The following is a 12102-nucleotide window of genomic DNA, read 5'->3' as shown; positions in this document are numbered from 1 at the left end:
TCTGGCTGACAACCACCTCTTGCAGAGTCCTCTGGATTGAGCTCAGGCTCAGGGTACAGCAAGAGGACTTGGACACATTTCTGTCCTTTGAGTAGGCAGGGGCTGTTGATAGCAGAAGCACGAGGAGGCCACAGAGATGCGATACAGCGATGCAGAGACTTCTTTGGGAAACAGCCGCTACAGCAGGCTACATTTGATGGATTTCAAAAGAAGCTGCTTACTTAAGGCAGCGTTTGGAGTACAGCAAGACCATGAAGACATCTATCCGAGCAGCCAGGAGACAGAGACAGCTAGACCCATATCCTGGTAGCCACCGGCATTTCTACATATGCCATGTTAGTCCAGGTTTTTAGATGCCGGGACCACATGGAGTGAAGAAGAATCATCTTTGTCCACACTGAAGATATAGTTAAATAGTTAAATATAGTTAATGTAGATCAGAAAATGCATATTATTAAAACATATACATTGATATTTCATCAATGTATATGTTTTAATAAAAATTCAATAAAAATTTATAAAATTTCATAAAAATTATAAAAAATTATAAAATTTTATAAAAATTATAAAAATTTATAAAATTTTATAAAAATTATAAAAATTTATAAAATTTTATAAAAATTATAAAATTTTATAAAAATTATAAAAATTAATAAAAATTAAAAAACAAACCAAACTTGTGGTATATGTGCCCTTCTTTTGGTCAAACTAATGCATCAGCTTTGGGACACTGGTGGATGGCAAGCTGAGACTAACAATCGCAGAAGCCAGCTTTAAGCTTGACTATGTTCATTAGACATTATTTTGGGCTTTGTAACTTAGGTTCGTGGTGAAGGCGTGGCCAGGACCCCCTTTTCTGCAGAGCTGGCACTGACATCAGCACAGAAAAAAAGTAACACAAATACATTAATCTGACTTAAGGCGGGGTAAACCAATGTCATTGCAGCTGACTTTCCTCCCACTCATCAAAAATTCTGTAGCAACTAAGCAAATACAAAGCAACTAAAAACCGCCAGCTAGGCCAAAGACCGTAACTGTTCCCATGCTTTTAACTGGAGAGAGAAGTAAAAAGTGTTGATCTGTAAGCCAAAGGAACACTCATTTCTTCCTTCTCTATACAGTCCTTCACATGTGCCACCATTCTGTTATAGCATGTTGAAGGAAGTAATCTAGAAAGTGACATGGGTTCCTGTTAGCCACACTATTTCTTGAGTCCAAGAATCATTTAACAGCCATTAGGAGGGAAGAAATTTTGGTTTTCAGACTTTAGGTAAGACCACCATTATTTCACAGAATCACAGAATTGTAGGGGTTGGAAGGGACCTCCAGAGATTATCGAATCCAACCCCCCTGCCAAAGCAGGCTCCCTACACCACGTCGCACAGGTAGGCGTCCAGGCGGGTCTTGAATGTCTCCAGAGAAGGAGACTCCACCCCCTCCCTGGGCAGCCTGTTCCAGTGCTCTGTCACACTCACATGTAAAGAAGTTCAACCGCACATTCGTGCGGAACTTCCTATGCTGTACTTTCATCCCATTACCCCTAGTCCTATCCCCACGCACTACTGAAAAGAGACCAGCCTCACCACTATGGCTCCCACACCTCAGGTATTTATAAACATGGATCAAGTCCTTTCTCAGCCTTCTTTTCTCAAGGCTAAACAGACCCAGTTCCCTAAGTCTCTCCTCATAGGGGAGATGCTCCAGGCCCTTCACCATCTTAGTGGCCCTCCGCTGGACTCTTTCCAAGAGATCCCTGTCTTTTTTGTCCTGGGGAGCCCAGAACTGGACACAATATTCCAGATGAGGCCTCACCAGGGCAGAGTAGAGGGGGAGGATCACCTCCTTCGACCTGCTGGACACGCTCTTTTTAATACACCCCAGTATGCCATTGGCTTTTTTGGCTACAAGGGCACACTGCTGGCTCATGGTCAATCTGTCGTCCACCAGGACGCCCAGGTTCCTCTCAGCAGAGCGCCTCTCCAGCAGGTCTTCCTCCAGCCTGTACTGGTGCATGCAATTATTTCTACCCAGGTGCAAGACTCTACACTTGCTTTTGTTAAACCTCATCCGGTTTCTTACTGCCCAGCTCTCCAGCCTGTCCAGGTCTCGCTGAATGGCAGCACGGCCTTCAGGCGTGTCAGCCAATCCTCCCAACTACGTGTCATCAGCAAACTTGCTGAGGGTGGTCATCAAGGTCCTCATCAAGGTCGTTGATGAAGATGTTGAACAAGACCGGACCCAGTACAGACCCCTGGGGGACACCGCTAGTTACAGGCCTCCAACCGGACACCGCACCGCCAGCGACAACCCTCTGCACTCTGCCAGTCAGCCAATTCTCAACCCACTTCACTGTCCACTCATCTATCCCATACTTCCTCAGCTTTGTTCTAAGGATGTCACGGGGGACAGTATCAAAAGCCTTACAATTCTTGTCAGCAATATACATCTCAGGAACTTGCTTATTAAGATCAGAATTATTTACTCCAATTAACGCTATTTAAGAAAATTTTAAAACTACATGGAATGAAGATTCACATAAACAAGAGACTACAGTTCTGATTCAGATCCTGGAATATCCAGTAATACTCATTAAGAGTTGCCCATAATGTGTGCTATTTAGTCTGTCGTGATCCCTTAAAGGAGTAAAAGAATTGGTGAAAACTAATCTAACTGCAGGCAAACCTAAGGGAGACCCTGGGAACTCAGAAAAACATAGACAAGGCTCAAGATGGACAGGCCCACTTGATTTACTGCACTGCAGATAGGCTGAAACACACTCGTCTCAGAGATCCCTCTCTTGAGTCAAGAAGTCCAGAGTGGACCAAAACTGAGATTTAAAGTGGACCTGAACAGGCTTAGAAGAGCTACATCTGCGGAAAATAATAAAAAGAATATTGCATCAACAAAATCTGAAGAAATTGAAGCAAATGCAACCCAAAAAATCAGGTGAAGAACAAGATGTGTTTAATCTGTAATCGCCCCTTAGAGTAGTACGATATATGAAGCCAACTGCTTTCTCTGCAGTAAAAGCCGAGGGAAACAAAGGCAATCCAGTCCGGCCACGTGCCTCAGAACAGGGCCGATGCCGCGGCCATGGAGGCCCAGGGCAGCTGAGGGGGGCCGAAGGGTGGGGTCGAAGGGTGGGGATGGGGCGTCTGTGACGGCACAGCGCGTCACAATGCGGGGCTGGCATCGAGGCCAGCAGCGGGCAGCGCTGCTGCACTTTGGCCTGGGCCAGCGGTGAGTGCAGCAGCAGGGGGAAGGCTGTGCTGGGCCGGGCGCGACCTGCGGCCCGCGAGGGCTTTGGGAGCCTGCAGTGCCGGCAGCGAGCGCTCAGGGGAGCCTGTGAGCGGCTCTCTGGGCAGCCGGCAGCGGCGCTGGCCTCAGCCCCCGCTGCCTCCCAGCTCCCTCGGCCCCGCTCCTACCTGAGCCCAGGGGCTGTGTGTGGCTCCTGGCCCCGCTCCCCCAGCCGTGCTCGAGCTCCCACCCAGCCCCTCTCACTGACCTCCCCTCTCTCATCTCTTCCAGATCATGGCTTTGGCGTTTTTCTTCGCCTTGTTGGCGCGGACAGTGGCTTTCGTTGGTGATGAGTTGGATGCGGAAACGCTTGAACGCATGCGTGAGCGTGAGGTGTTTCTGCAAGAGCAGATGACACTGCAGTGGCAGCACGTAGAGAACCTGGGGCAGAGCTGGATAGGCATTCGAGCCTTGTCCTCTGTGTTGCCTTACGGGAAGGTTTGCAGCCTTCTGGAACGCATGCGTCAGGTGTTTCTGCGAAAGCGGATGGCAAAGCTTCCGCTTCCGCTTCCACAATTAGAAGAGAGCAACCTGGAGAAGAGCAGGGTGGATATTCAAGCCTTGCTCTTGTCTGTGTTGCCTTACTGGAAGGTTTGCAGTGTTGTTTGCATTCTCTTCCTTTTTCTCTGGTTCATGTGGAAGATCTGTAAAAAGTTCCAGAGAACTGAAGACATCAGTGATGAGGAGAGCTCCATCCGTCAGCAGGAGCAGCAGGAGGAGCAACGGGAACCGGAGGTGCAGCAGGAGAAAGCGGAAGAGGAGGGGAGTAATCTTCTCCGTGCTGATGTGCTCTGGCCAGAGCAAATTCATCGAGATAACTGTGAGCAGGTCCTCCTCCTCTTTGGTCGCCTCATCAACTTATGCCAGTATCTGGTGTCAGATACTTTCTTTCCGGTGCCAGAGCACCCCATCGGGGTGGGCAGTGCCTATGAAGGCTGGTGTCCCCCTGAGGGTGAACCCATGTTCCGCCTGCTTGTGCCCCTGTCGGCCCCCCGTGGGCACGTTTTCCACCTCGATCTGGGTGCCGCAGGGGAGCTGCCAGCAAGGAACTCCCGCATCCGTGTAGATCTGGAATGCACGTGCGGGAGGGAGCAGGAGATGGGTATGCGGTGCTTTCTCCACACCTCCGAGGAAGAGCTGGGAGATCAGCAGCCCAGCCTGCTACGTGACTTCTGCAAGGACGCCTACCTAGACGCGGAGAAGACTGCCCGATGGTTCCAGGTGCTGATCACAAATGCCTGGAAATACATGCCTGAGGCAGAGACATGCACTATGAGTGTGGGGTTCTCCGGGCGCTCCTGCAGGATTCATCTGACAGACATCCACAAAACAGACTTCGTTGCTGAGACCGTATTTGGCGTCCAGCAAGAGAATACGGACATCTTTCTGAGCAGCCAGGAGACAGAGGCTGCTTTTACCCCCAGCACAACCTGGCCACAGAGTTGTGCGGTGGCTGAGGAAAAGTTTTTCCAGCACATAGCCACCCATGACCAGGGGAACACTTTCAACAACCTCAGATACGTGCAAGTGGGTGCCCACATCCTGGCGGGCCAGAATTTTTCTCCCTACCAACTGAGGACAGTGATCATGCACCTCCTGACTGCCATCCCTCCGGAAGGCTGGCATGTGAGCTATTTCCTGCAGCGGATGGATGACATCTTGCGCTACCTGCGCTGCTGTGTGGAGGAAAAACGCCTGAACCATTTCCTCATAGGAAATGAGGACGTGCCTGCGGAGATTATCTTGCCGCAGGAATTCCGAGCGTCCCAACCGCTCAACCTCCTCCAGCACCTGGTGCAAGATCCAGACAGCTATGAGCAGGCACTGCAGGAGTTGCAGGAGCTGCAAGATCGGCTCACAGGCCTGCTGATCGATAGCAATTGAGAGACGCCCACTTGTCCTACAGACCAGCACTCTGGACATGGAGAAGACACCACTCAGCAGGCAGTCGGAATTGCTCCCCAATGTTTTCTCCACAACAAACCAACAGTGCGGTAGCCAGAGTGCTGAACTGAATATGCACAAGGGAGCAGCTGATGTGAGACTACACTGTCCTTCCTTCACCACCCTGAGGACCACCTGGGGAGAGAGAAGATGCTCAGCCTCCTACAGACTCTCCAGGATACGGAGAAAACTGCAACCTGGTTCCAGGAACTGGTGAGAGAAGCCTGGGTAGCTATGACTCGACTGTCAACAGTGCGGTGCGATTTGAGGCCCTCTGTCTGCTTCTGCAAGCTCTGGCTGACAACCACCTCTTGCAGAGTCCTCTGGATTGAGCTCAGGCTCAGGGTACAGCAAGAGGACTTGGACACATTTCTGTCCTTTGAGTAGGCAGGGGCTGTTGATAGCAGAAGCACGAGGAGGCCACAGAGATGCGATACAGCGATGCAGAGACTTCTTTGGGAAACAGCCGCTACAGCAGGCTACATTTGATGGATTTCAAAAGAAGCTGCTTACTTAAGGCAGCGTTTGGAGTACAGCAAGACCATGAAGACATCTATCCGAGCAGCCAGGAGACAGAGACAGCTAGACCCATATCCTGGTAGCCACCGGCATTTCTACATATGCCATGTTAGTCCAGGTTTTTAGATGCCGGGACCACATGGAGTGAAGAAGAATCATCTTTGTCCACACTGAAGATATAGTTAAATAGTTAAATATAGTTAATGTAGATCAGAAAATGCATATTATTAAAACATATACATTGATATTTCATCAATGTATATGTTTTAATAAAAATTCAATAAAAATTTATAAAATTTCATAAAAATTATAAAAAATTATAAAATTTTATAAAAATTATAAAAATTTATAAAATTTTATAAAAATTATAAAATTTTATAAAAATTATAAAAATTAATAAAAATTAAAAAACAAACCAAACTTGTGGTATATGTGCCCTTCTTTTGGTCAAACTAATGCATCAGCTTTGGGACACTGGTGGATGGCAAGCTGAGACTAACAATCGCAGAAGCCAGCTTTAAGCTTGACTATGTTCATTAGACATTATTTTGGGCTTTGTAACTTAGGTTCGTGGTGAAGGCGTGGCCAGGACCCCCTTTTCTGCAGAGCTGGCACTGACATCAGCACAGAAAAAAAGTAACACAAATACATTAATCTGACTTAAGGTGGGGTAAACCAATGTCATTGCAGCTGACTTTCCTCCCACTCATCAAAAATTCTGTAGCAACTAAGCAAATACAAAGCAACTAAAAACCGCCAGCTAGGCCAAAGACCGTAACTGTTCCCATGCTTTTAACTGGAGAGAGAAGTAAAAAGTGTTGATCTGTAAGCCAAAGGAACACTCATTTCTTCCTTCTCTATACAGTCCTTCACATGTGCCACCATTCTGTTATAGCATGTTGAAGGAAGTAATCTAGAAAGTGACATGGGTTCCTGTTAGCCACACTATTTCTTGAGTCCAAGAATCATTTAACAGCCATTAGGAGGGAAGAAATTTTGGTTTTCAGACTTTAGGTAAGACCACCATTATTTCACAGAATCACAGAATTGTAGGGGTTGGAAGGGACCTCCAGAGATTATCGAATCCAACCCCCCTGCCAAAGCAGGCTCCCTACACCACGTCGCACAGGTAGGCGTCCAGGCGGGTCTTGAATGTCTCCAGAGAAGGAGACTCCACCCCCTCCCTGGGCAGCCTGTTCCAGTGCTCTGTCACACTCACATGTAAAGAAGTTCAACCGCACATTCGTGCGGAACTTCCTATGCTGTACTTTCATCCCATTACCCCTAGTCCTATCCCCACGCACTACTGAAAAGAGACCAGCCTCACCACTATGGCTCCCACACCTCAGGTATTTATAAACATGGATCAAGTCCTTTCTCAGCCTTCTTTTCTCAAGGCTAAACAGACCCAGTTCCCTAAGTCTCTCCTCATAGGGGAGATGCTCCAGGCCCTTCACCATCTTAGTGGCCCTCCGCTGGACTCTTTCCAAGAGATCCCTGTCTTTTTTGTCCTGGGGAGCCCAGAACTGGACACAATATTCCAGATGAGGCCTCACCAGGGCAGAGTAGAGGGGGAGGATCACCTCCTTCGACCTGCTGGACACGCTCTTTTTAATACACCCCAGTATGCCATTGGCTTTTTTGGCTACAAGGGCACACTGCTGGCTCATGGTCAATCTGTCGTCCACCAGGACGCCCAGGTTCCTCTCAGCAGAGCGCCTCTCCAGCAGGTCTTCCTCCAGCCTGTACTGGTGCATGCAATTATTTCTACCCAGGTGCAAGACTCTACACTTGCTTTTGTTAAACCTCATCCGGTTTCTTACTGCCCAGCTCTCCAGCCTGTCCAGGTCTCGCTGAATGGCAGCACGGCCTTCAGGCGTGTCAGCCAATCCTCCCAACTACGTGTCATCAGCAAACTTGCTGAGGGTGGTCATCAAGGTCCTCATCAAGGTCGTTGATGAAGATGTTGAACAAGACCGGACCCAGTACAGACCCCTGGGGGACACCGCTAGTTACAGGCCTCCAACCGGACACCGCACCGCCAGCGACAACCCTCTGCACTCTGCCAGTCAGCCAATTCTCAACCCACTTCACTGTCCACTCATCTATCCCATACTTCCTCAGCTTTGTTCTAAGGATGTCACGGGGGACAGTATCAAAAGCCTTACAATTCTTGTCAGCAATATACATCTCAGGAACTTGCTTATTAAGATCAGAATTATTTACTCCAATTAACGCTATTTAAGAAAATTTTAAAACTACATGGAATGAAGATTCACATAAACAAGAGACTACAGTTCTGATTCAGATCCTGGAATATCCAGTAATACTCATTAAGAGTTGCCCATAATGTGTGCTATTTAGTCTGTCGTGATCCCTTAAAGGAGTAAAAGAATTGGTGAAAACTAATCTAACTGCAGGCAAACCTAAGGGAGACCCTGGGAACTCAGAAAAACATAGACAAGGCTCAAGATGGACAGGCCCACTTGATTTACTGCACTGCAGATAGGCTGAAACACACTCGTCTCAGAGATCCCTCTCTTGAGTCAAGAAGTCCAGAGTGGACCAAAACTGAGATTTAAAGTGGACCTGAACAGGCTTAGAAGAGCTACATCTGCGGAAAATAATAAAAAGAATATTGCATCAACAAAATCTGAAGAAATTGAAGCAAATGCAACCCAAAAAATCAGGTGAAGAACAAGATGTGTTTAATCTGTAATCGCCCCTTAGAGTAGTACGATATATGAAGCCAACTGCTTTCTCTGCAGTAAAAGCCGAGGGAAACAAAGGCAATCCAGTCCGGCCACGTGCCTCAGAACAGGGCCGATGCCGCGGCCATGGAGGCCCAGGGCAGCTGAGGGGGGCCGAAGGGTGGGGTCGAAGGGTGGGGATGGGGCGTCTGTGACGGCACAGCGCGTCACAATGCGGGGCTGGCATCGAGGCCAGCAGCGGGCAGCGCTGCTGCACTTTGGCCTGGGCCAGCGGTGAGTGCAGCAGCAGGGGGAAGGCTGTGCTGGGCCGGGCGCGACCTGCGGCCCGCGAGGGCTTTGGGAGCCTGCAGTGCCGGCAGCGAGCGCTCAGGGGAGCCTGTGAGCGGCTCTCTGGGCAGCCGGCAGCGGCGCTGGCCTCAGCCCCCGCTGCCTCCCAGCTCCCTCGGCCCCGCTCCTACCTGAGCCCAGGGGCTGTGTGTGGCTCCTGGCCCCGCTCCCCCAGCCGTGCTCGAGCTCCCACCCAGCCCCTCTCACTGACCTCCCCTCTCTCATCTCTTCCAGATCATGGCTTTGGCGTTTTTCTTCGCCTTGTTGGCGCGGACAGTGGCTTTCGTTGGTGATGAGTTGGATGCGGAAACGCTTGAACGCATGCGTGAGCGTGAGGTGTTTCTGCAAGAGCAGATGACACTGCAGTGGCAGCACGTAGAGAACCTGGGGCAGAGCTGGATAGGCATTCGAGCCTTGTCCTCTGTGTTGCCTTACGGGAAGGTTTGCAGCCTTCTGGAACGCATGCGTCAGGTGTTTCTGCGAAAGCGGATGGCAAAGCTTCCGCTTCCGCTTCCACAATTAGAAGAGAGCAACCTGGAGAAGAGCAGGGTGGATATTCAAGCCTTGCTCTTGTCTGTGTTGCCTTACTGGAAGGTTTGCAGTGTTGTTTGCATTCTCTTCCTTTTTCTCTGGTTCATGTGGAAGATCTGTAAAAAGTTCCAGAGAACTGAAGACATCAGTGATGAGGAGAGCTCCATCCGTCAGCAGGAGCAGCAGGAGGAGCAACGGGAACCGGAGGTGCAGCAGGAGAAAGCGGAAGAGGAGGGGAGTAATCTTCTCCGTGCTGATGTGCTCTGGCCAGAGCAAATTCATCGAGATAACTGTGAGCAGGTCCTCCTCCTCTTTGGTCGCCTCATCAACTTATGCCAGTATCTGGTGTCAGATACTTTCTTTCCGGTGCCAGAGCACCCCATCGGGGTGGGCAGAGCCTATGAAGGCTGGTGTCCCCCTGAGGGTGAACCCATGTTCCGCCTGCTTGTGCCCCTGTCGGCCCCCCGTGGGCACGTTTTCCACCTCGATCTGGGTGCCGCAGGGGAGCTGCCAGCAAGGAACTCCCGCATCCGTGTAGATCTGGAATGCACGTGCGGGAGGGAGCAGGAGATGGGTATGCGGTGCTTTCTCCACACCTCCGAGGAAGAGCTGGGAGATCAGCAGCCCAGCCTGCTACGTGACTTCTGCAAGGACGCCTACCTAGATGCGGAGAAGACTGCCCGATGGTTCCAGGTGCTGATCACAAATGCCTGGAAATACATGCCTGAGGCAGAGACATGCACTATGAGTGTGGGGTTCTCCGGGCGCTCCTGCAGGATTCATCTGACAGACATCCACAAAACAGACTTCGTTGCTGAGACCGTATTTGGCGTCCAGCAAGAGAATACGGACATCTTTCTGAGCAGCCAGGAGACAGAGGCTGCTTTTACCCCCAGCACAACCTGGCCACAGAGTTGTGCGGTGGCTGAGGAAAAGTTTTTCCAGCACATAGCCACCCATGACCAGGGGAACACTTTCAACAACCTCAGATACGTGCAAGTGGGTGCCCACATCCTGGCGGGCCAGAATTTTTCTCCCTACCAACTGAGGACAGTGATCATGCACCTCCTGACTGCCATCCCTCCGGAAGGCTGGCATGTGAGCTATTTCCTGCAGCGGATGGATGACATCTTGCGCTACCTGCGCTGCTGTGTGGAGGAAAAACGCCTGAACCATTTCCTCATAGGAAATGAGGACGTGCCTGCGGAGATTATCTTGCCGCAGGAATTCCGAGCGTCCCAACCGCTCAACCTCCTCCAGCACCTGGTGCAAGATCCAGACAGCTATGAGCAGGCACTGCAGGAGTTGCAGGAGCTGCAAGATCGGCTCACAGGCCTGCTGATCGATAGCAATTGAGAGACGCCCACTTGTCCTACAGACCAGCACTCTGGACATGGAGAAGACACCACTCAGCAGGCAGTCGGAATTGCTCCCCAATGTTTTCTCCACAACAAACCAACAGTGCGGTAGCCAGAGTGCTGAACTGAATATGCACAAGGGAGCAGCTGATGTGAGACTACACTGTCCTTCCTTCACCACCCTGAGGACCACCTGGGGAGAGAGAAGATGCTCAGCCTCCTACAGACTCTCCAGGATACGGAGAAAACTGCAACCTGGTTCCAGGAACTGGTGAGAGAAGCCTGGGTAGCTATGACTCGACTGTCAACAGTGCGGTGCGATTTGAGGCCCTCTGTCTGCTTCTGCAAGCTCTGGCTGACAACCACCTCTTGCAGAGTCCTCTGGATTGAGCTCAGGCTCAGGGTACAGCAAGAGGACTTGGACACATTTCTGTCCTTTGAGTAGGCAGGGGCTGTTGATAGCAGAAGCACGAGGAGGCCACAGAGATGCGATGCAGCGATGCAGAGACTTCTTTGGGAAACAGCCGCTACAGCAGGCTACATTTGATGGATTTCAAAAGAAGCTGCTTACTTAAGGCAGCGTTTGGAGTACAGCAAGACCATGAAGACATCTATCCGAGCAGCCAGGAGACAGAGACAGCTAGACCCATATCCTGGTAGCCACCGGCATTTCTACATATGCCATGTTAGTCCAGGTTTTTAGATGCCGGGACCACATGGAGTGAAGAAGAATCATCTTTGTCCACACTGAAGATATAGTTAAATAGTTAAATATAGTTAATGTAGATCAGAAAATGCATATTATTAAAACATATACATTGATATTTCATCAATGTATATGTTTTAATAAAAATTCAATAAAAATTTATAAAATTTCATAAAAATTATAAAAAATTATAAAATTTTATAAAAATTATAAAAATTTATAAAATTTTGTAAAAATTATAAAAATTTATAAAATTTTATAAAAATTATAAAATTTTATAAAAATTATAAAAATTAATAAAAATTAAAAGACAAACCAAACTTGTGGTATATGTGCCCTTCTTTTGGTCAAACTAATGCATCAGCTTTGGGACACTGGTGGATGGCAAGCTGAGACTAACAATCGCAGAAGCCAGCTTTAAGCTTGACTATGTTCATTAGACATTATTTTGGGCTTTGTAACTTAGGTTCGTGGTGAAGGCGTGGCCAGGACCCCCTTTTCTGCAGAGCTGGCACTGACATCAGCACAGAAAAAAAGTAACACAAATACATTAATCTGACTTAAGGCGGGGTAAACCAATGTCATTGCAGCTGACTTTCCTCCCACTCATCAAAAATTCTGTAGCAACTAAGCAAATACAAAGCAACTAAAAACCGCCAGCTAGGCCAAAGACCGTAACTGTTCCCATGCTTTTAACTGGAGAGAGAAG

At 49.0% G+C, this 12102-nt stretch overlaps 2 protein-coding genes across 2 annotated transcripts; both read left to right on the top strand.

Moving 5' to 3' along the window:
- The first annotated feature begins 3144 nt into the window (after positions 1 to 3144).
- LOC146762548 (inositol 1,4,5-trisphosphate receptor-interacting protein-like 1) lies at positions 3145 to 5971 on the top strand. Its single transcript, XM_085536795.1, has one exon. It carries the CDS (start codon positions 3532 to 3534, stop codon positions 5179 to 5181), a length of 1650 nt encoding a protein of 549 aa, XP_085392921.1. The 5' UTR covers positions 3145 to 3531; the 3' UTR covers positions 5182 to 5971.
- A 2677-nt stretch (positions 5972 to 8648) lies between these two features.
- Positions 8649 to 11475, top strand: LOC107306512 (inositol 1,4,5-trisphosphate receptor-interacting protein-like 1). The gene has a single exon (XM_085536794.1). It carries the CDS (start codon positions 9036 to 9038, stop codon positions 10683 to 10685), a length of 1650 nt encoding a protein of 549 aa, XP_085392920.1. The 5' UTR covers positions 8649 to 9035; the 3' UTR covers positions 10686 to 11475.
- Positions 11476 to 12102: the final 627 nt, after the last annotated feature.

Source organism: Coturnix japonica, chromosome 1 (assembly GCF_054131305.1).
Source record: "Coturnix japonica strain WE chromosome 1, WE-NBRP24, whole genome shotgun sequence".
NCBI classification, from domain to species: domain Eukaryota; kingdom Metazoa; phylum Chordata; class Aves; order Galliformes; family Phasianidae; genus Coturnix; species Coturnix japonica.
Note: the sequence above shows the minus strand (reverse complement) of the source record. Positions and strands in the feature narration are given on the sequence as shown.

Bases quoted from the DNA above. Each gene is read 5' to 3' on its own strand.
- LOC146762548 (XM_085536795.1), top strand. From the start codon at position 3,532: ATGGCTTTGGCGTTTTTCTTCGCCTTGTTGGCGCGGACAGTGGCTTTC.
- LOC107306512 (XM_085536794.1), top strand. From the start codon at position 9,036: ATGGCTTTGGCGTTTTTCTTCGCCTTGTTGGCGCGGACAGTGGCTTTC.